Source organism: Zingiber officinale, chromosome 7A, assembly GCF_018446385.1.
Source record: "Zingiber officinale cultivar Zhangliang chromosome 7A, Zo_v1.1, whole genome shotgun sequence".
Taxonomy (NCBI): domain Eukaryota; kingdom Viridiplantae; phylum Streptophyta; class Magnoliopsida; order Zingiberales; family Zingiberaceae; genus Zingiber; species Zingiber officinale.
The window spans coordinates 115,283,259-115,308,517 of record NC_055998.1 but is presented as its reverse complement, the minus strand read 5'-3'; the positions used below and the strand labels follow the sequence as shown (position 1 = coordinate 115,308,517).

The following is a 25,259-nucleotide window of genomic DNA, read 5'->3' as shown; positions in this document are numbered from 1 at the left end:
TATTCTTACCAAGTTGATTTTGTACTTCATTTTTGAATTCTTTAAACATTTCAAAGGATTCTGGCTTATGTCGCATTAGATACACATAGTCATATCTACTGAAATCATCAGTATAAGTAATGAAGTAATTGTAGCCTCCTCTAACTACTATTCTGAAAGGGCCACATACATCTTTATGTATGAGTCCTAACAAGTCATTAGCTCTTTCGCTATGTCCACTAAATGGAGTTTTTGTCATCTTGCCTTGAAGACAAGATTCACATATCTCATATGATTCAAAATCAAATGAGTCCAAAAGTCCATCCTTATGGAGTTGGGATATGCAACTCTCATTTATGTGACTCAAGCGATAATGCCAGAGATATGTTTGGTTCAAATCATTATACTTGAACCATTTGGTATTTATGTTATAGATTGGGTTGTCAAAGTCTAGAACATTGAGTCCATTCACAAGATGTGCACTACAATAGAATATTTCATTGAAATAAATCGAACAACATTTATCCTTTATTATAAATGAGAATCCTTTCTTGTCCAAATAAGAAACGGAGATGATGTTCTTAGTTAAGGCAGACACATAACAACAATCTTCAAGTTCTAAAACAAGTCCTGTGGACAAAAATAAAGAATATGTTCCTACAGCTATAGTAGCAACTCTTGAGTCATTGACTACTCATAAGTGTTGGTCCCTTTGGAGGCCGGCAAGAGGGGATGGGTGAATTGCCTTACAAAAAAAAAACAAAAAAAAAACCTTTCTCGGATATTCAACTAACTTAAAAGAACTTGTAATTAAAAAGGCAGAGACTAATTAAAACAGAAAATAGACACAGAGGAATTACTTGGTTTGCAATCAGAGGATTGCTAATCCAAGGCAAAGAAGGCGCACTAATTGATTCTCCTCTGGGCGGAGTAGCCTCTTACAGCGTTGAAAGCACAGAAGGAAATAACACAAATGAAAGCACTGAATTACAAGTAGTTGCTTTTAATGTACGGATCAGTACTTTATTTATAGTACTGGTCCGGGAGCCCTGCGGGGATAAACTTTATCCCCAACGGTCAATGAAAATCGCGATTCTGGTCAAAATCAATCCGGGCGTGGAGGAACCGAGCTGCAAAAAGTCAATCATGTTGACTTTTGTTCCGGATCACTCGTCTCGGCCCGGGTCTTGTTCGCTCCAGCTCCGCTAGCTTGGGTGATCTCGGCCTTCCGAATAGGGCTCACCCAACCCATGTTCCGACCTTCTCCTCGAGCAACCTTCCTTCCGGTTTCTCGTCCCTCGAGCCGCCTCTTCTCGTCCACCGGTGTACTCTTCCACGGACACCTCGTCCCTCAGACGCACCGAGTCCGTCGGCTCTCTCCCGTGCCGTCCTTCTCGCTAGCCGCGTCTTCCGCTCGACTTCCTGTGTTCCTAAGCTCCTGCACACTTAGACACAAGGGTTAAACAAACGCAGGACCTAACTTAGCTTGTTTGATCACATCAAAACACCTTGGGGTTCCAACAATCTCCCCCTTTTGATGTGAGTGACCCAAGTTAAGTTAGGGTAACCATATGCAATAAAGACAATTTATATTAAAATAAGTCCAAATATTTTTCAATTGAAAAATTATAGTACCTCCCCCTAGACTTAACATACTTCTCCCCCTTTGATCACATAAAAATTGGGGTTATAAACAAGTCTAAGGTAAATTCAAATAAAAATATTTTGCAGATAAGAACAGTCATAAACAAATTTAAGTTTAAAATCTATCTCAGCATTCCCAAAATTTTTTTTCAAAATTTTAAAAAAATTCTAAGTGAATATTCATAAGTAACAATTCTAAGTCAATTTTTTTTTTTAAATGATAAGGCAATTTTTAAAAAAATCTAAGTTAAAAAAAATTCTAAGTCAATTTTCATTAAAATTTCTAAGATAATAAAAAATTTCTAAGTTAAGTTAGAAAGTTTTTAAATATTTTCTAACACAAATTGAATAACTCTTTTAAAGCATTAAGTAATTTAAATTAATGCTTTTTCAGTTAGTCAATTAAACTTTTCATTTCGATAGTTGACTTCCAGGTCGTGGCGAGGCACTAGGCCTTCTTGGTTATTGGAGCAACAACCACTTCCTTAGACAAAGCCTCATAAAGAAATTAGTTGTTTAATTTCCTTGCTGAAAATGCTAAGTCTGACTTTAATTTTAAGTTAAACAGGTTTTTGGAATCTAGTAAAGGTTCCTACCTACAGGATTAACCAAGTATTTCCTAGGTATATAGATTTTTGATATATTTCTAATTTAACTTTGATGAAATCTATAATACCAATTTAAATTTCTAAAAGTAGGAATATTTGAACCATTAGATTTTTTCAATCTTTCTATTTCTTCTTTTAGTTTTTCATTTTCAATTTTCAATTTTTCAAAATCCTCTATAAGACATGATTTTGCCAAAATTCTCTTCGTTTCTAAAATTTCATTTTCTAATTTGACATTTTTATTTTCTAATTTATACATGGATTTAGTCATCGCTTTGATACCAGAGTAAAGCTGATCAGGGGGTAAGAGGCATACCTCACTTACCATGTCGGACTTGAAGCCTGAATCTCCCCCTGCTTCACTGCTTTCATCCGAGGTCGCTCCCCCTTCATCGATGCTAGGTTCTGATATACTTTGTCTATTGTAGCTTGACATTAGTGCTATCCCGGCATATTCTTGAGCTTCTGATTCAGATGAAGAAGTGTCGTCCCAAGTTGCTTTTAGGTTGTGTTTCTTGGGAGACTTCCTTTTGGCCTTTTTGAGTTCTGGGCAGTCTTCTCTTTGGTGTCCCTCCTTCTGACACTGGTAGCACCGCACATTTCTTCCACCTTTTTGATTCCTTTTATTCTGCATTTTAAATTTATTAGATCTAAAAAACTTTTTAAAATTTCTTACCATGTATGCTTCTTGATCGTCTTCGGAGTCTGACTCGAGTTCATCCTTCTGGGTTGCGTTCAGCACCATAGTCTGGGTTGTATCCTTTGTCGTTCCTGCATACCTGGTTTCATGCAATTCAAGAGTAGAAAACAACTCTTCTAAAGTGCTTACCTCCAGGTCTTTTGAGATGTAGTAGGCGTCGACGATTGATGCCCATTCCGGAGTTCTCGGAAACGCGTTGAGCGCGTAGCGTATAGTGTCCCGGTTTGTTACCGTTTCACCAAGATTTTCGAGACCAGTAACTAGTTCTTTTACCTTTGCATGTAAACCGGCTACTTTCTCACCTTTCTCCAGACGGATGTTCATCAGTTTGTTGCGGAGGATGTCCCTTCTAGCGAGCTTTGCTTCGGACGTGCCTTCGTGGAGTTCCAAGAACTTCTCCTAAAGTTCTTTAGCAGATGAATAGTTTCCGATGCGGTTGACCTCTTGAGGCGGTAACACGCTCAACAGGTGATGTTCCGCACGACTGTTTGCTACTGACTCATTCTGCTCCTTCTTTGTCCAATCGCTCTCTTCTTTTTCTTTTCCATCTTTATCTATTGGAGCTACAAAACCATATTTCATGATAAACCGAATTTCAAAATCTGTTTTTAGGAATACCTCCATACGACGCTTCCAGTCTGCGAAGTTTCCCTCGAATTTTGGTGGAACAATGCTTGGTCCGACCATCTTTGTTGCTTCGATCGGCGGTTAGTCCTCCTGAAGCGCCTCGCTCTGATACCACTTGTTGGTCCCTTTGGAGGCCGGCAAGAGGGGAGGGGTGAATTGCCCTACAAAAAAAAAAAAAAAACCTTTCTCGGATATTCAACTAACTTAAAAGAACTTGTAATTAAAAAGGCAGAGACTAATTAAAACAGAAAATAGACACAGAGGAATTACTTGGTTTGCAATCAGAGGATTGCTAATCCAAGGCAAAGAAGGCGCACTAATTGATTCTCCTCTGGGCGGAGTAGCCTCTTACAGCGTTGAAAGCACAGAAGGAAATAACACAAATGAAAGCACTGAATTACAAGTAGTTGCTTTTAATGTACGGATCAGTACTTTATTTACAGTACTGGTCCGGGCGCCTGGAAGGGATAAACTTTATCCCCAATGGTCGATTAGAAAATCGTGATTCTGGTCAAAATCATGCTCGGGCGCCCGGACACTCGGCGCTGAATGGTTCGGCGCCGGAGCAAAAGTCAATCGGTTGACTTTTGTCCGCATCACTTCTCCGTTAAGTCCCAGTCTCGGTCCGGGTCTGTTCGCTCCGGCTCCGCTAGCTTGGGTGATCTCGGCCTTCCGGAATAGGGCTCACCCGAACCCATGTTCCGGCCTTCTCCTCGAGCAGCCTTCCTTCCCGGTTTCTCGTCCCTCAAGCGCCGCGCACGCTCTTCTCGTCCACCGGTGTACTCTTCCGCGGACACCTCGTCCCTCAGACGCACCGAGCCCGTCGGCTCTCTCCCGTGCCGTCCTTCTCGCTAGCCGCGTCTTCCGCTCGACTTCCTGTGTTCCTAAGCTCCTGCACACTTAGACACAAGGGTTAAACAAACGCAGGACCTAACTTAGCTTGTTTGATTACATCAAAACACCTTGGGGTTCCAACAATAAGTCCAGTTCGCCCTTTGTCAATATTCTACTATTTCTCAAGCCCTGCACATTAGTACAAATGTGAGATGCACATCCGGTATCTAATACCCATGAAGAAGAAATAGATAGATTGACTTCTATAACATGTATACTTAAGGCAGAAGTTTCACTTCTCTTCCTTTTCACTTCCTCTAGGTATAATTTGCAGTTCCTCTTCCAATATCCAGTCTCACCACAGTGGAAGCAGGTTCCTTCCTTAGCCACCCCACCTTTGGGTTTCAATGCATGAGCTTTGCCCTTGCCTTTAGCTTGGGTCTTACCCTTACCTTTGGGCTTCCATTTGCCTTTGCCCTTTGACACCATTAAAATGGTGTTAGACTTTGCCTTCTTAAGGTTGAGTTCAGCAGTTCTCAACATGCTCAACATCTCAGGCAATGGTTTGTCAATTTCATTCATGTTATAGTTCATGACAAATTGATTATAGCTTTCGGGCAATGATTGCAGAATTAGGTCAGTGGTCAATTCTTGGCCTAGTGGAAATCCCAGTCTTTGTAGGTTCTCCACATACCCGATCATTTTGAGCACATAAGGCCCTACGGGACTTCCTTCTTGCATTCTTCATTGAAATAGAGCTTTAGATATCTCAAATCTCTCATGTCTTGCTTGTCCTTGATATAGTTATCTAAGGTGTTCAACCATATCATAAGCGTCCATGTTCTCATGTTGCTTCTGAAGCTCAGAGTTCATGGTAGCGAGCATAAGGCATGATACATCTAATGCATCATCTTAATGTTTCTTATAAGCATCCTTATCAACTCTAGTGGCAGTAGTGGGGAGTGCTTCAGGAATGGGTTGCTCTAGGACGTTCAATTTTCTTTCTTGCTTGAGAACTATTCTTAAGTTTCTGTACCAGTCTAGGAAGTTAGCTCCATTGAGCTTGCCCTTATCAAGGACAGATCGCAGAGAGAGAGTATTTGACGTATTTGACGACATGGTGATCTACAACAATAAAATGTAGAAATAAGTATCATAGTTTGATCATTTAACTAGGTCTTTAATTAAATGATTCTCCCACTAAATTGTAAAGTTTTGGTAGAAGCAAGTCATGGATGTAGTTTTACCCACATTACTAGCTCTAAATCCAATCGCGATAACATTTATGTGGGACAAGATCCGTATTATACCGTATCTTGAGTTAGCTTTGGCTAATCACCCAAGACTTAGTATAAGTTAGGTAGGCAACATTTACCAATTACATCATATGTAACTCTTGTATCATTGTGTGAACAAGACTATTTGTTCATTTGCCCATCTTATAAAATTTCATTATAACTCATCTTGAATTAGCTTTGGCTAATCGCCCAAGACTAGCTAGTATAATTTTGAATTTCATCGTATGAGATATGCCTCTAAGTTCTCAACTTAATTAAGTCACACCCAAAGTTTTAGTAGTCGGACATCACAATTATCCTTCGCACTCTAGCAAGATAAATCAAGTCACTTTGCTTTGGCAAAACCTGACTACAATTGATCGAGCTAGAAGTGAGTACCAAACTTTGGTAGGCATATTTGAAAGACCTAATCATGATTAAACTACACATGCATGACATACAATCATAGCATATCATGACATACATTACATATATGCATAAAAGAAATTGTGACATGGTTATGGCCCCATTATCTATGATCCTCTCAAGACAATGAGAAGATCGAAAAGTCAACATAGGCAAAAGCATCTTCTCCAAGTGCTTCCTTGGTCGTCATGTGTTGTTGTCCTTCTCCCTTTCTCACCGTCGTCAAGTAGACTTATTCTTCTCTAATTTGTACATTACAAAATATAAAGAAAACTCGAGTTACATTCGCGTGTAGTCTAAATTTACAACTAGAATAAAAGAGGAGAGGCACGACACGTAGGTCGTATTATGAATTACAACACACACACATCCAATCACATCGAGGTTTAAGGGTCATAACCATGCACCATGTCATATAAAATTCTCAATCTATTATGACAAAATATACTATGATTTAAACAATTAATTATGAGCCACAATGCCATGATGGTTTCGCTAAAAACCTCTTGGCCGAAACTTGCTCATAATCATGCAAATCATAATAAACATGTCATGCAATTTCTATATCACATATGAAATTCTAACTACTTAGTATATTCATTCATAAGTGGCTCTGATACCACTGTAAGGAACTAGGGCGCTAAACACGCGAAAGCGCAGCGGAAAACATCTAGTTCCTTTCCAGAAGATCCATGCAAAAGGAAACCATATACTAAGTACTAATCTTTATACATGAGAAAGTTATACCTTTGTTGCGTGCCCTTCGCAATCCCGACAGCAACGTTTCTTTAGATGCGGATCTTAGCGTGATCAAGTGGTCACACCTCTATGGCATCCACACGAACAAGTCTCGTTTGTCTCACAAACTCACCAAGTGGAGAATGAAACAACCAAAGGTTGTGCTAGCAACCCTTCTTGGAAGTTTTGACCAAGTGGAAGAGAGGAGGAGGAAGAAGAGCAAGAACACCAAAAACTCATCATGAAAATGAATCCAAAAACTCCCTTTTATAGATTCATGAAATTGCCTCATGCCTTAATGTCAATTACCTTGATTGACATTAATATTTGTCTTCATCCAATGAATCCAATGCATCCTATGCATGCAATGCATGAGCAATTCAAATTGTTCACTCTTCATCCAATGCATCCAATGCATGAGTAATTCAAGTTGTACACTCCTCTTTCTTCACGAATTCAAATTCATGAAATCATAAAATGAGTCCAACTCATTAATCATCAAATAATTCATGAAATCATATAATGAGTCCAACTCATTAATCATCAATCCAATTGATTCAATGAGTATAATTTGAATTGGACATAATCCAATAGTTGGATTTAATTGAGTCTTACTTAATGAGTCCAATTTGAATTAGACTTAATCCAATGATTCATCATATGAATCTATCTCCATTGTCTTTCTTTTTGTGTGTGACCTAATAGGTTCTCATAATGTTGGCAATATATCCAAATCAACATTTAAATACATAAGCAATGAGTGGCATCTAGCAAGACATCATTGCTACCCAAGTAACGAGAATGTCGAGATCCGACTTAACCTTCTCGTGGCTATTATCTTGTATGACTTGGTCCCTCTATCCTTGATATCTAGATTGATCAATGAGGCATAGACCGTGTCATCCTCTTATCAATCTTTGTGTTTCTTGATCTCCAAGTAGACACATTCAAATAAATGAGCTCAATATCTCATATTGACTCATTTACGCATGGTCATGCTTTCTTGTGTCCTACTAATCAAGAGGCTCACATATATCACTTATGTCATATGGAAGGGATAGACCTATCTACATCACTCGCATCCCTCCGCATAATTTATTGCATACCCAGTGATCGACTTTATAGTCCACCCTGTTACGGGTGGCGTTTGACGATACCAAAGTATACAACTCCTTATGTAGGGAATCGTAGTGACTTAAGGTCTAAGGACTATTCATACTAATAGTCACATAAGAATGTTTATGACACTCATACGACGACCCATGAAACATTCTCATGGAGGGTCATTGAGTACATATTCTCTAATATATACCCATATGTCAACTTGATATCTCATATCCATGACTTGGGAGATCAAATCATCCGTTGACCTACATGCTAGTCTTAACGCATTAATATTGTCCTTGTATATTAATGCTCTACTAGGAACAGTTAAGAGTAGTATTCTCTACAATATCTCACTATCAATTCAACCAATTGATATACTGTAGATAAGAACCTACTACCCAAGGACATTATTATACTTATTCAATTGGCACTGAACTGAAATAAATATAATAACCAACTTTGTCTTTTATTAATAATGATATATGATACAAAATGAGCCCTTTACAATCATCTCATAATTGGTACTAGGGCTAATACTTACAGCTTCCAAGCTACATGATCATTTAACGTGGTTCGGAGATCAGGGATCCTACTCCAGACTGTCCGTAAGGTGGGCAATCCCGATCCGTCGGTGGATGACTCCCTGACAAACTCCGCCTAGCTCACGTAGCTCCTTGTGGGTGGAGAAACCTCACCACAACTCTCACAAGAACACTTGAAACGCTAGGGCATAGGTAGACTACTAATAGGAGTTAACTAGTTCTATTTCGTCAACCTCAACCAAGCTCCCAAAGCTTGGTTATATAGGTCACGGGTTGAAAAATTCCGCCTACCAATCGACTGCCAAAACCATCAGTCGACTGCCCTCTTGTTGAAATTCGGCTGTTACATCCTAACGGCTCGATACCAATCGATTGCTCGACACTGGCGGAGTAAACAGAAGCATTCTGTTCGCTCCCAGTCGACTGCCCAGTCGACTACATCAGTCAACTGATGAAATCCACTAGTCGGCTGCTACAGTAACGCTACAGTAAAATCCTAATTCTAGAATTTTACCCTTGAATACATTCACTCAGCACTCGTCCTCGCTCGACCAACCTAAACCTAGCCTTCTAGCCTCCTCCATCAGCCTTGCGTCCCTCGGATGTCTCCCCATCCTTCACGTCTTGCCTTCTGGAGCTTTCAGCGGCCTTGTCATTGTTGTCGAGTCTTTCTTTGCCAAGAGGTTGTACCTCCGGGACTTCGTCCATTGCCAAGTCACACTTGGACTTATGTTATCAAGACTACATCCTTGGACTTACACCGCCAAGACTCATCCTTGGACTTTCCTTTTTGCCAAAATTACACTTGGACTTTCCTTGTTGTACCGGGATCTTGCACACTCAAAATGCATATCAAATACAACAATAAACCTAACTTAAATCTTTGTACAAACATCAAAATCTAGGGTATCCAGATTGCTCCAACAATAATTAGGAGAGATAGACGAACATATAGGAACTAATTTCATATAAATTCGAGGTCATTTGATCCATCAGTTTATTTTGGGTAAAATCGATCGATGGACCAAATGACCTCAGATTGACATGAAACTAATTTTTATGTATTCGTCTACTTTTCTTGAGGACATGGATATAATCAATTGAAGTAGACGAATACATAGGAACTAGTTTCACATCAATCTGAGATCATTTAATTCATCAACTAGTTTTGGACAAAATCGACTGATGGACTAAATGACCTTGAATTGATATGAAACTATTTATTATGTATTCAACTACCTCTTCTGATTATAATTATATCCTCAAATGTCAATTTGATTCAATATATTGAGAATAGTAATTTTTAAACACAAATATGTTTGAAAATTTAATTCAAGTCCAAAAAATCATTGCTTTCAATGTATTAGATCAAATTAATATTTAAGAGCGTGAATATAATCAGGAGAGGTAGACGAACATATAAGAACTAGTTTTATATTAATCCGAGATCATTTGGTCCATAAGTCGATTTTGCCCAAAATCGACTAATGAATCAAATAATCTTAGATTGACATAAAACTAGTTCATATATGTTCATCTACTTCTCCTGATTATATTCATACTCTCAAATGTCAATTTGACTCAATATATTGAGAGCAATAATTTTTTAAACACAAATATATTTGAAAATTTTAATTCATATTAAAAAAAATCATTGCTTTTAATATATTTGATCAAATGAATATTTAAGGACATAAATATAATCAAAAGAACTAGTCGAACAAATAGGACCTAGTTTCATATCAATCCGATGTTATTTGATCCATCAACCAGTTTTGGGTAAAATCGATTAATGAATTAAACGATATCAGATTGACATGAAACTATATCATATGTGTTCGGCTAGTTCTCTTAATTATATTCACGCCCTTAAGTATTAATTTGACTCAATATATTGAGAGGAATAATTTTTTAAACATGAATTAAAATTTTCAAACATATTCATATTCAAAAAATTATTGCTCTCAATATATTGAATTAAATTAATGTTTGAGGGTATAAATATAATCAAGAGATATAACCGAACACATGAAAATTAGTTTCATATCAATCCGAGATTATTTGATTCATCAACTAATTTTATCTAAAATTGATTTTAATAAAAAAAATAAATCAATCAACTAATTTACTCAAAATTTTAATGTTTTGACAGGGTAAAATCGATTAGACTCAATTAATAAAGTTAAAATGAGAAATGAGTGCATGATTTGATAGTTTTAAAATTATTCTATATAATTTGATAATTTCGAACTATATAGTTAAGTAAAAAAGCCGAAAAAAATGCCGCGAGATCGAAGCATGAACCTTCGAATTGGCTGATTCACACAGGAAGAACACAAACCAACAATCAAACTCCATTTCGCTAACACTGAAAGGCACCAAAAGAAAACAGTGACCTTCACGTATTATGGTGGTTCCTTGGCCTTTTCTCTAACTCATTGATCAGCGAAGTGTATGACGGCAAATCCAGGACCATTCCCTTTTCCCCCTTCAGATCTTCATGATCTTTAGTCCTTCCATGTTTGCTATGCCCGTCCAGCAAAATGTTGTAGGTAATGTCATCAGGAGCAACTCCTGCATTAATCATGGCATTTAGCAGCATCTTTGCATTCTCCATTTGTCCGAGCTTGCAGAGCCCGTTCATGATCACATTGTATGTGATAATGCCAGGCTTATGGCCTTTGCTTTGCATCTCCTTCAACAACTTGAAACCCATCTTTACGTCTCCTTGCTTACAGAACGCATCGATCACCATGGTGTAGGTTGCCACATCGGGTGTCATGCCAGCTCCTACCATCTCATGCAGAGTTCTCTCTGCATCCATCGCCAGGCCTTCTCTGCTGAATCCAGAGATGAGCGCCGTGTATGTCACTTCATCTATTTCAATCCGTTCGGCTACCATTTTCTTCTTGATCTGCATCGCCATATTGAGATTGCCCTCCTTGCAACAGCCATCAATTAGAGTAGTGTAAGTCACTTTATCAGGCTGCAAGCCGCTTTCCCTCATCTTCTCCACGACTCTGCTTGCCTCCTTCAGGTCTCCGGACTTGCAAAGCACGTTCACGACGGCATTCAAAGTGATTAAATCGGGTCTAACACCTCTTTTCAGCATCGCTTGGTAAAGATTCACGGCGTAGCTGATCTTTCCCTCCTTGCAATGCCCATGAATTAATGTGGTAAAAGTTACAGCATTTGGCTCCAATCCTTTCAAACACATTTCGTCGAACAATTTGATGGCATCGTCCAGTCGTCCCGCTGTGCATAGTCCTTTAATCAAAGCGCAGTAAGTGAAAATGTCAGGAGCGAGGCCAACATTCACCATTTGATCTTTCAACTCGAATCCAGTTTCCAAGTTCCCGGCTATAGAGTGACCATTGATAAGAGTGTTGAAGCTCACCACGGTCGGACGAGAGCCGTGCCTGGAGATCTCATCAAAAATGGACTTTGCCTCAGTTATCTTGCCTGCCTTGCAGAAGGAATTCATCAGAACGTTGAAAGCCGTCACCTTGGGAGGAAATCCGGCAGCGAGGATCTCGGAGAAAAAATCCCAGGCGAAAGCGGGGGAGTAAGACTTGAGGAGGTGGTCGAGGAGGCAGGAGCAGGAATCGAGTGGCAGGGGAAGACCGTGCTTGATTGCGAGGCGGATGCACTGGATGGCATCGGACACGTGTCTGGCGCGGGCGTACTCGAGGGCGAGAGCGCCGATGAGGGCGGGGGAGGGAAGGGCAGGGGCGGCGACTGAGAGGGCCGCTGAGAAGAGTGCGGGGGCAGAGTGGCGGCCGCGTCGATCGACAAGGAGGCGTAGGAGAGGGGCGGCGTCGGAAGGGACACGAGAGCGGAGAAGAAAGGCGGTCATGGCGAGGTAGGAGACGGGGGTGTGTCGGAAGGGCGGATGGGAGGAGAGCCAGTGGAAGAAGGAAAGAAGGGAGGAAGGGGGGAGGGAGAGCGGGTTGAGGGCCAGGAGGGAAGCAAAGAGGGAAGGGGTGAGGGAGGGGAGGAGGGTCTTGAGGGAGGCGTCGAGAGAAGTGGAGGCGGAATCGGCGATGGCGTGGGAGACGGCGAGGAGGAAAGGGTCCGCTAGCGGGGATCGTGGCGGCGGAGCGAACCATGGAGGCGACGAGGAAGAGTAATTGAGATGCAACAGTCGCTGAAGGGGAGAGGGAAGCTTTCTTATGAGAGCTCGCATCGTGGCGGCGGCGTGCTGTGGTGTCTTGAGGAATGCGCGATAGATTATGTTGGTTTGAAAGGTAATATTGAGACAATCAGGGATGAAAAAGAAAAAAAGAAGACATTTATTGCAATTTTCTACTGAAAAAGAAAAACAATCATAAACCACTACAAACAAGAATACGGTTAGAATATAAGCAGCAGATAGCTTAGAAGTTGTGGAGCAGTTACTCTCATCTTGATTTAGTGGTAAGATAATTTTAGAGATACCATAACTAGGAAGACCTGAGCTATTATAGTATGGTAGAAAGATATCTAATTAAGTCATGTCTTTACGGTGTGATTTTTGGCGCATGAGAGGTTATCGGTACTAGTTGAACAAGATTACTTAGAGGATAGACTTTGCACCTTTTGCAGACATGATGTGGAGATGGTAGATCATGTGTTCTTCATATGTCAGTCGGTCCAGCAACTGTGGTGACGTGTCAGAGGATGATTACAGATGTGCCCTCAGATGACCACTTACCGATGCATGTTACGGACCTTCAAATGACAGTACCAAGGGACCTCCATCTTGATCAGGGTCCACCACCTTACCATGTCAACGATGATATATCATGTATAGATGGCAAGGAACTGCAACATGTTCGAGGGGAAACAATTTGATGGTGTGCTAATCTTCAGAAAGACACAAATACATATCTTTAGGGCAATTGAGGTACTAGAGGATCAGGTACTTGAGCATCATTGATACTTCATTCATATCATATATGCATACACGACCCCATCTGGGGACATACGTCATAGCATTCACATAGATTAGAATAGAGATAACATGCATCTGCATGTATTTTTGTAGCGCTAGAGTGTAGATCCTTAGAATACTTGGCGAGAGCATGCATTTTGAGGACATAGTCATCACACATATAGTATGATACCGACAAACCTACTAAGGAGTAGGTAGACTCATACTGCATCTGCATTAGAGTTTTGAGTGAGACCTCCACCCTCCTAGCCACCTTGGCCAATCTTAGCATCAGGCATGGAGGTCTGTCAAGCATGCATATACTTCTGTTACAGATACTGAGCTAGGGTGCTACTCTAGCTGATAGCTTGTCAAGCCAAAGTATCACCTTAGTATAAAAAAAAGTTTGAGTACCTGATTAGGAGCTAGTAGCGTCTGAGACTACATATGGAGGACCACGAGCATCAACACTTAACGACACCACTATGGCGGCGGATACCTCCTTTCGGATACACCCATCGATGGATGGACTGGACATAAAGACACTCTCTAGTTGCTTGCTGGAGGGATACGTTGACACCTACTGGAGCAGGACATTGATGGGATGTTAGACACTTGCAGGAGCACACAGATTGTTAGGGTTGCAAGGTTGCAAATATAGTCCCACATTGAAAACACATGGGAAAGATCATGGGCTTATAAGAGAAAAGATATCTCCATTGGCATGACGCCTTTTGGGGAGAGCCCAAGAGTAAAGCCATTATTGGATCGAGAAACGCTAAAAGGGGGGGGGGGGGAAGTGGATAGCGCTCGTGGCTATTTCGTTCGATTAAAACGTATCAAGTAAAACGCGGCGAAAATTAAACACAAACACATGATAACACAAGTTGGTTACTTGGTTCGGAGCATGTGGCGACTCCTACTCCAAGGCCCGTGATCGTTGATCGTTTCCGGTGGGCAACAACTATATTTCGTAAAGTTATTACAAGCTAAGTACAGAAAAAGTTGTAAATAAATTTTATACTGACAACTAAAATACTAAATCTGAGGCTCCGGGTCGTCGGCGTCGAGTTGTAGCTTTGTCGGACTGTCTCATTAGCAGATGGATGTAGAAAGATTGCTTGGAAGAAGATATTTTGAGCTGCTGGTTGAGATGTCCTTTTATACACTGCTGAAGGTGCCTTAAAGCCCATCTGAGACGCCTCCAACCCGCCGAGTAAGCCGCATGGATCAACATTGATCCAGTTGCACCTCATCCACTTGAAGGCGCATTCAAGCCACTCAAAGGCGCCTCCAAGCTCTGGTTCAAGGCGCCTTCAGACTCATCCAAGGTGCCTCCAGCTCTGCTGCGCTGATTTCTTTTGGCTTGCACCCGAGGCGCCTCCAAACTCCATGGAGGCACCTCGGACACTATTCATTCGAGGCCAAGTATACTCTTTTGTCTCTGTACAACGTGTTAGTCCACAAAATACACATATACCCTGCAAGACAAGGTTAGCACACATAGATATGATAAGAAAGGTGTTTGACAGTCTCTGGATTATCCGGGTCTGACTTCGGATTTCCAACCGGAAACCCTAGGTCGACCCGACGCCTACTGTTCCCTCTGCGGGGAACGCATCCTCACCTACTGCTCTCAGGAGATTTACCTATTGTCAGCACGATCCTCCAGATCGATTGGACTTTTGCTCGGTGCTCGATGCTTCCGGACTTTCTGCTGGACGCCCGCTCCCCGGCCCGTCTAGTCTTCCACCTGGTTCGCGACACCAGAACTTTTCACCTAGGGTTACCACCCCCTAGGACTTTTTCCTGAAGCCCTCGACCCGCCAAGACTTTCCGCATAGGGTTACCACCCCCTATGACCTAGGGTTACCACCCCCTAGGGTTTTCCACCTGTCTAACTGTAGTTAGGACTTTTGCCTAAACGCACTTAGAACTTTCTTGCAAGTTCATTCAAACTGTTAGATCACAAACCAATTTAACTTTGAATCCTTTGCCATTATCAAAATACGGGTTTGATCGTCGGATGCTTCCGGCACCAACAATCTTCCCCTTTTTGATTATGGCAACTCAAATTCAAAGTTAAGTAAAAATAGGCATAAGTAAATAGATGCATAAGTAACAATTTTTAAAGTTTTAGTGTAAGCAAACATAAGTAAACAATTTTAGACGTAAATAAAGCTTAAGCTAAAACTTTAAAATGTAAGGCTCCCCCTTAATTAGAGCATACTTTTGAATCTTACTTTTGAATTTTATGCTATGCTACTCTCCCCCTTTGCCATATATCAAAATACAAGGAGAGTTTAAAAGAAAAACCATAGTACTAGGTGTGTTTGAACAGATTTTGAAAAAAATGTTTAGTCATACCTTAAAAAATACTTAGCTTTTTAGAAGAAATGCTCTTGTAAGACTTTTAGCTAAGTGAAAAAGTAGTTGTCATAAATTATTTCAACTTTGAAAAATAACTTAGCTAATTTTGTGATATCAAAGCACTTAGTTTAATTTGAAAAGCTTTTTGAAAAATACTTAGCTTAAATTGAAAAAGTTTTTGACAAAACACTTAGTATTTTCAACAAAAACTTAGCAAAACATAGCATTTGAAAATAATTACTTTGAGAAACACTTAGCTAAATTTTCAAAAATGCTTCGAAAAAATACTTAACTAAACTTAAGCTAAATTTGAAAAGTTTTAGTTTAAGTACTTAGCTTTGAAAATATTTAGCTTTTTTAGAAAAGTTTAAATTTTAAAAGTAGGTCACAGATAATTTGTATTTTTGAAGACAAGTCAAAAATAGTTTTTTAATTTTGAAGTCAAATCAAAAATAATTTTAAAGATAAGTCAAAAACAATATATATATATATATATATATATATATATATATATATATATATATATATATATATATATATAATATATTCTTGGGGCAAAAAATTTTTCACTCCCCCTAAATTATATATATATATTAAATATATTCTTGGGGGAAAAAAATTTTCACTCCCCCTAAATTAATGCCTATAGTCCAAGCATATATTTAAAAGTAATTATTTTCCTAATTTTTTCATCTCACCCATTCTAGGTTATCAAGCATGTTCAGCTTATGAGTGAGTGTGAGATGGAGTTAACTTCATTTAAAAATATTGAAAATATAAGTTAGAATTCCAAATAAGTAAACATTTAACATTTTGAAGATTTAAATTAAAATTAATTGAGTTGAAATTATAATTTGAAAACTGATTAAGATTAGGGAAACCAAATATAATTTTAAAATAGAATTAAGTAAGATTTTGAGATTGATTAAGTGTGAAGATATTAAGTGTGATCATGATTTTGAAATTAAATTAATATATTAAGTGGGATCATGATTTTGAAAGTAAATTAATATATTAAGTGCGATCATGATTTCGAATAATTTTTTAAAATGATTTTTCAATAATTTTTCAAATGATTTTTAAATAATTTTTGAAATGAATTTTTAAATGAATTTTTAAATAATTTTTCGGATAAATTTTAGATAAATTTTTCAAATGAATTTTTAAATAATTTTTCAAATGAATATTAAATATTTTCCAAATGAATTTTTAACTAGTTTTTAAAAGGATTTTTAAATGACTTTCAAATAATTTTTAAGATGATTTTTAAATAATTTTTAAAATGATTTTTAAATAATTTTTAAAATAATTTTTAAAATAATTTTTAAAATAATTTTTCAAATAATTTTAAAATGATTTTAAAATTATTTTTCAAATAATTTAAAATGATTTTAAAATAATTTTTTAAATAATTTTAAATTAATTTTTCAAATAATTTTAAAATGATTTTTAAATAATTTTCCTAATAATTTTAAAATGATTTTTAAATAATTTTTCAAATAATATTTAAAATGATTTTTAAATACTTTTTCAAAATAATTTTAAAATAATTTTTCAAATAGTGTTAAAATGATTTTTAAATAATTTTAAAAATAATTTTTAAAATGATTTTTAAATATTTTTCAAATAATTTTAAAATGATTTTTAAATAATTTTTAAAATGATTTTTTATATAATTTTTAAAATAATTTTAAATAATTTTTCAAATAGTTTTAAAATAATTTTTCAAATAATTTTTAAAATAATTTTAAAATAATTTTTAAGATGATTTTTAAATAATTTGACATTATTGACTTATTGGAATTAATTAAATTAATTAGGTTTAGTTGATTTTGACTAAGTTCAACCTAGATCCATCTCACTCAATTCTAAGTTATCAATAAGGTAATCTTAAGTGATTTTGTGAGATAGTTATCTTTAATTTAGGTTATTTCTAAGGATTAATTTACATTTGAGTTAAAATTAGGTTTTCCAATTAGTCAATTAAATATGTATTTCAAAGATTGGCTCCCAGGTCGTGGCGAGACACTCGACCTTCTTGGATATGAGATTATCCACCACTTCCTAGATAGAGTCGCTCAAAGAAAATATATATTTAATTTTCTTTTTGAAATCCTAGGTTTAACTAATAAGTGTAAATTACGCCTAGGTCCTTAAACTATCTTAGTCTAAACATACTTATTACAAGGAAAGTAAATAAACAATCATCAATCAATTTATTTATTAATTAAGATAGATTTTCTAGTGGCTCCCCCTGGATCATAGCCTCGATATGACCTATCAAGGTAGTAGACTTGATCCTTGGGGACCCAATAGTGTCCAAGTCTGACTTGATTAATCAAGTTTGACTTGGGGACCCATGCTTGGACTACTTTTCTATTTGACCAATTTACTAGAGACAGATAGGATTTGTAGTTGTGTTTGGCCTTAAATCCAAGTCCGGATTTGTTGTAAACGGCTCGCTGTTTTCCAAGAATCAGATCCAGATTCTTGGAACCCAAGGTGAACCGTTCCAATGTGTCCTTGAGTTCTTTAATTTGAGTTTTTAAATTAGAATTTTCTTCCTCAAGTTGTTGGACTTGAGTCGAACTTCCAATTTGAACTGGCTAAGTCAAAGAACTTGAGTCAGTCGCTTCCTTAAGGGTTGTTACCTCCTTTTGGAGTGATTTGGCCCGGACGTTGGATTTAGCCATTTTCTTTAATAAGTACGGAACTAATTTTTTTAAATCATCTAACTGAGTCTCGGCGAGTAGGGAACTTACAGAGGGATTTCGTCCTTCGGAAACGGATACGGATCCGTGGCTTCGCTCGGACTCGGTCTCGGATTCGCTCTCGGTTTCTGATTCATACTCGGACTCAGTTTCCGCCACAGTTGCGAGTACTGGTAGAGCGAGGAAGCTCGTCGATTCTTCTTCGTCGGGCTCGGACTCGTTTGATGACTCATACCATGTTGCCTTCAGTGCTTTCTTCGTCTTGCTTATTCCTGCAAATAACGTAACACCTTCCTCAGCCGAAGTAGTATCAGTCTGCTCATTTAATTTTAATGAATCGTCTATGAAATTGCACTTACTTACGTTCATATCGAAAATACCTTCGTATAGCTCGATCAATTTTTGCCACAATTCTTTTGCACTTGAGAAGGGGCCGACGTGGTTAAGCTCCTCATCGATTAGGCCGCATTGTAGCATGCAAGTTGCTTTGGCATCAGCTTCAACTTGTTTCATTATACTAGCGTCCCAGTTGATGCATGAGACGAGTTCTCCAGTGCTATCACGTGGAAGCTCGAGTCAAGTCTGGATAATGATCCACATCTCAACTTGCGTCTTGAGATGGTATTCCATCTAGTTCTTCCAATAGCCAAAATCCTTGCCGGAAAAGAGTGGCGGGCAGACCGTGCTAAAGCCTTTTTGGAAAGCCATCGAAAATCTTGCACACAAATAAAACAAAAAAATATGTTCCAAGACTAGGTCTTAGATAAGTAGTGTGGGAGGAAAAAATTAAAAATAGTAATTCAGGAATTTAGAGAAAAAATAATAAAATAATAAAATAATAATAAAATATTATTAAAATAATATAAAAAATATATTACCACAAATTTTTGAAAATGCGATATTTTGCGAATACAGACTAGTGGTGAAAAGATGACGGTGAATTTTTCGAAATTAATTTTGGAGGGAAAAAACGAAAAGCGTAAGGTTTTATTTTTACCCTAAACGAACGAAAAAGTGACGAAAAAAAAAATGCTCGAATGGTAGTTGTACCAATTCAGAGCAACCCCACTCTGATACCAATTATTGGATCGAGAAACACTAGAGGGGGGTGAATAGCGCTCGTGACTATTTCATTCGATTAAAACGTATCGAGTAAAATGCAGCGGAAATTAAACACAAACACACGCTAACACAAGTTGGTTACTTGGTTCGGAGCATGTGGCGACTCCTACTCTAAGGCCCGCGATCGTTGATCGCTTCCGGTGGGCAACAACTATATTTCATAAAGTTATTACAAGCTAAGTACAGAAAAAGCTGTAAATAAATTTTATACCGACAACTAAAATATTAAATCTGAGGCTCCGGGTCGTCGGCGTTGAGTTGTAGCTTTGTCGGACTGTCTCGTTAGCAGCTGGATGCAGAAAGATTGCTTGGAAGAAGATATTTTGAGCTGCTGGTCGAGATGTCCTTTTATACACTGCTGAAGGCGCCTTAAAGCCCATCCGAGGCACCTCTAACCCGCCGAGTTAGCCGCGTGGATCAGCACTGATCCGGTCGCACCTCATCCACTTGAAGGCGCCTTCAAGCCACTCCATGGCGCCTCCAAGCTCTGGTTCAAGGCGCCTTCAGACTCATCCAAGGCGCCTCCAGCTCTGCTGCGCTGACTTCTTCTAGCTTGCACCCAAGGCGCCTCCAAGCTCCATGGAGGCACCTCGGACACTGTTCATCCGATACCAAGTGTGCTCTTTTGTCCCTGCACAACGTGTTAGTCCACAAGATACACATATACCCTGCAAGATAAGGTTAGCACACATAGATATGATAAGAAAGGTGTTTGATAGTCTCTGGACTGTCCGGGTCTGACTTCGGATTTCCAACCGAAAATCTTAGGTCGACCCGACGCCTACCGTTCCCTCTGCGGGGAACGCATCCTCACCTACTCCTCTCAGGAGATTTACCTGTTGCCAGCATGAACCTCCAGATCGACTGGACTTTTGCTCGGCGCTCAATGCTTCCGGACTTTCTGCTGGACGCCCGCTCACCGACTGGTTTAATCTTCCACCTGGTTCGCGACACCAGGACTTTTCACCTAGGGTTACCACCCCCTGGGACTTTTGCCTGAAGCCCTTAACCCACCAAAACTTTCCACATAGAGTTACCACCCCCTATGACCTAGGGTTACCACCCCCTAGGGTTTTCCACCTGCCTAACTGCAGTTAGGACTTTTGCCTAAGCACACTTAGAACTTTCCTGCAAGCTCATTCAAACTGTTAGATCACAAACCAACTTAACTTTGAATCCTTTGCCATTATCAAAACACGGGTTTGATCGTCGGATGCTTCTGGCACCAACATCCATGAGGGCGTAGGCCCAAAGTGGGTGATATCATACCATTGTGGAGATATCTAAATTCTTTCGATCCTACAATGGGTATCAGAGCCCGGACCGCCAAAAGATTTAACCACCGACTATACACAAGAGGACCAGATACCAGGAAAGAAGTCCTAGTTGTGGCTAGGCAAGGAAGTCCTAGTAGGTTGGGTGGACCGAGGGGCAGGAAGACCTGGTGGGTCGAGGATCGAACATGGGAAGCCTGTGGTCCTTTGTTTGAGGGGGAGGATTGTTTGGGTTGCAAGGTTGCAAACATAGTCCCACATTGAAAACACATGGGAAAGATCATGGGTTTATAAGAGAAAAGATATCTCCATTGACATGAGGCCTTTTGGGGAGAGCCCAAGAGCAAAGCCATGAGGGTCTAGTCTCAAAGTGGACAATATCATACCATTGTGAAAATATCTAAATTCTTTTCGATCCTACATGGATTTCATGGTTGAAGCTCACAAATGGTACCACAGTCCGAGTGTGAGATGTGGAGAGAAGCGAGGTGACACCATAACGTATGGAGTCATGCAGTAGAGCGTGAGGACTGCATGTGGGTTACCTTATGGGATGAGGGTGATGTATGTGAGGAGAGACCACAACGGATGGAGTCATGTAGTAGAGCATGAGGACTGTATGTGGGAGAGCATGTAGGGGATGAGAGTGATATACAGGTGCATAGATCTGTTGGAACCCCAAGGTTGTTTTGGTGTGATCAACAAGTTAAGTTAGGTCCTGTGTGTTTCTAACCTTGTCTCTAAGTGTGCAGGAGCTTAGGAGTACAGGTAGTCGAGCGGAAGACGCAGCTAGCGAGAAGGACGGTAGTCCGAGGGACGAGGTGCTGCGGAAGAGTACACCGGCGGACGAGAAGGAAGCGTGCGGTGGTTCCGAGGGATGAAAGCCGGAGTGAAAGATTGCTCGGGGAGCAAGAGACGCAGCTAGCGAGAAGGACGGCACGCGGTGCGTCCGAGGGACGAAGACTGTGGATGAGTACGCCGGCGGACGAGAAGGAAACACGCAACAATTCCGAGGGACGAGAAGCCGGAGGGAAGCCCGCTCGAGAAGACTGGAAGTTGGGTTCGGGTGAGCCCTTTTCTGGATGACAGAGATCACCCAAGCGAGCGGATCCGAAGGAGAAGAACCGGACCGAGGCGGGACTGAACCAGAGAAGAGGTCCCGGACGAAAAAGTCAACATCTATTGACTTTGGGCTCCGGGGCACCCGGAACCCTTCCGGGCGCCCGGACCAGACTTTTGACCAGGATCGAGATTTGACTCGATCTGATCATTGGGGGACAAAGTTTATTCCCCCAGGGCGCCCCGACCAAGGCTATAAATATAGCCTTGGTCCAGAAGATTTTCATCAGTTCAGAAATTGTAACAACACTTGTGTGCTTCCACTGCTTAGATTAGCTTCTTTCTTTCTGTGCCTACACTGCTGTAAACGGGGCTTCTCCGCCTGAAGGAGTTCTTAGTGCGACCATCTTCCTTGGATTAACAACCTCCCCGGTTGTAACCAAGTCAAATTCGGTGCCTCATCTTTATGCTTTATTTTCTGCTTAATCTATTTTTCAAGTGTTAGCTTAATCGTTCAAGAAAGGGTTGTGTTTTATTCAGGGCTATTCAGCCCCCCCTTCTAGTCGGCCGCAACGATCATACAAGTGGTATTAGAGCCGAGACGCTTCAGGAGGACTAATCGCCGAACGAAGCAACGAGATGGCCGGATCTGACATCCACATGCCAAAATTCGAGGGGGACTTTGCAAGCTGGAAGAAGCACATGGAGGTATTTTTTGGTACCGATTTCGATTTATTACTAACAATGGAACTCGATTTTGAAGCTCCCGAGGGCAAAGCGAAAAATCAATGGACAAAGAAAGAGCAGGCCGAGTACGTGGCAAACAAGAAAGCAGAATTCCATCTTCTAAGCGTACTTCCGCCACAAGAACTCAACCGTGTCGGCACCTACAACTCGGTAAAGGAGCTTTGGGAGAAGTTCCTTAAGCTGCACGAAGGAACGTTCGAAGCCAAGCTCGCTAGACGAGATCTGCTTCGCAATCAGCTCACCAGCCTGCGACTTGGGGAAGACGAGACAGTCACACATCTGCACTCCAGAATAAAAGAAATCATCACCGGACTCACGAATCTCGGAGAAAAGGTAAGTAACCGAGATTCGCTCAGGTACGCGTTAAATTCATTTCCGAGAAATTCAAAATGGGCATCACTAGTAGATGCTTTTTACATTTCGAAGGATTTAGAAAAAATTTCATTAGAAGAATTTTTTTCAACATTTGAAGTGCATGAGTCAAGATGTGCAGGAATGAATGAGCCCAAGAACAACGTCGCCCTCAAAGCTTCGAGAGACGAACCTGAGTCGAAATCTTCTCTCGATGACGAGGAAATGGTAATGATGGTAAGAAGATTCAAGAAACTTTGTAAATCTAGATCTACTAACCATCCGCAGGGGAAAAAGAAAAGGACAATCCGCTGCTACCACTGCGACGAAGAAGGGCATGTCAAGGACAACTGCCCCAAGCTGAAGAACAAAGACAAGGAGAAGGGTAAGAAGCCTATCCAAAAATGAAAGGCCCTAAAGGCGACGTGGGACGATACATCATCCGAATCGGAAGTCGAAGCATTCTCCGGACTCGCACTGATGGCGAGTCATTAAGACGACTGCGATTCAAGCTCTTCCGAAATGAGCATCGAGAGCATCGATGAAGAGGGAGACACGTTGGAAGAAAGCAGCAGCTCAGGGGGAGAAACAAACAACGAGATCGACAAGGTAAGTCAGGTACGATCTCTTCCTCTCGATAAAATGTTTAAGTTCCTTAAACTTTTAACAAAAGACTGCTGCAAATTAGAAAGTGAAAATAAAAATTTAAAGGTAATTCTAGCTAAGTCTTGTCCCTTAGAAGAATTAGATAAATTAAAACTAGCAAATGAAAATTTGAAACTTGAAAATGATGATTTGAAAATTCAAGTAGATAACTTGAAAAACTATGCATGCTCATCTAAAACCAATTTTAGAAGATTTAATAATTTAAATTGGTACTTTAAATATCACCCCGGACAAATTAAGAACATTTCAAGAAAATATGTCCCTAAAAATTTTTTGGTTAATCCAGTAGGCTGGAACCTATATTGGGTTCCGAAGTCATGCTTAAATTAATTTTAAAATTAAAATTAGTGCTTTAAGTGAGAAAATTAAACAAAGAATTTCTTTATGAGACTTTGTCAAGGAAGTGGTTGTTGCTCCAATAACCAAAAAGGTCTAGTGCCTCGCCACGACTTGGAAGCTAAAATATTGAAATAAATATTTAATTAACTTACTAATAAAGCATTAATGCAAGAATTAATTAATGCTTTAAAAAAGTTATTCAAAACAATTTTTTTCAATTTAGAAATTTACTTACTTAATTTTTTTTAAATTGACTAAGCCATTTTTTTTACTTAGAAAATTTTTTCTTAAAAATTCTCAAATGATTAAGTTAGAAAAATTTCTTTCAAAAATAATCTTTACTTAGAAATTTTTTTTAATGTTTTTCTTAAGTTAAAAGATTTTCTAAAATTAGAAATTTATGCTCAAATTACTTATAATTTTTTTTAAAAATTGCCTAAGTCAGATTTTCAAAACTTTACTTAGAATTGTTTTTTAACTTAGAATTTCTTTTAAATATTTTTTTTTCAAATTTACTAAATTTTTAACCCTTAGAGTATTTTTCTTGGAACCCCATTTTTTTGTGATCAAAGGGGGAGAAGAGAAAATATAAGTCTAGGGGGAGGTAGATAGATTTAATTTTTTCTATCTTTTTGTACTTAAATTGCAAATTAAGTAAATTTACTTAATTTTATTTAATGTCTATTTTAACCCTAGCTTAACTTGAATTGATCACACCAAAAAGGGGGAGATTGTTGGAACCACAAGGTTGTTTTGGTGTGATCAACAAGTTAAGTTAGGTCCTGTGTGTTTCTAACCTTGTGTCTAAGTGTGCAGGAGCTTAGGAGCACAGGTAGTCGAGCGGAAGACGCAGCTAGCGAGAAGGACGACAGTCCGAGTGACGAGGTGCTGCGGAAGAGTACATCGGCGGACGAGAAGGAAGCGTGCGGTGGTTTCGAGGGACGAAAGCCGGAGCGGAAGATTGCTCGGGGGAGCAAGAGACGCAGCTAGCTAGAAGGACGACACGCGGTGCGTCTGAGGGACGAAGACTGCGGATGAGTACGCCGGCGGACGAGAAGGAAACACGCGGCGATTCCGAGGGACGAGAAGCCGGAGGGAAGCCTGCTCGAGAAGACCGGAAGTTGGGTTCGGGTGAGCCCTTTTCCGGATGGCAGAGATCACCCAAGTGAGCGGATCCAGAGGAAAAGAACCGGGCCGAGGCGGGACTGAACCAGAGAAGAGGTCCC

General features: G+C 39.6%; 1 protein-coding gene across 1 annotated transcript; it reads right to left on the bottom strand.

Moving 5' to 3' along the window:
• Positions 1 to 10,770: 10,770 nt before the first annotated feature.
• On the bottom strand, positions 10,771 to 12,700 carry LOC122002111 (putative pentatricopeptide repeat-containing protein At1g09680). The gene has a single exon (XM_042557169.1). It carries the CDS (start codon positions 12,666 to 12,668, stop codon positions 10,881 to 10,883), a length of 1,788 nt encoding a protein of 595 aa, XP_042413103.1. The 5' UTR covers positions 12,669 to 12,700; the 3' UTR covers positions 10,771 to 10,880.
• Positions 12,701 to 25,259: the final 12,559 nt, after the last annotated feature.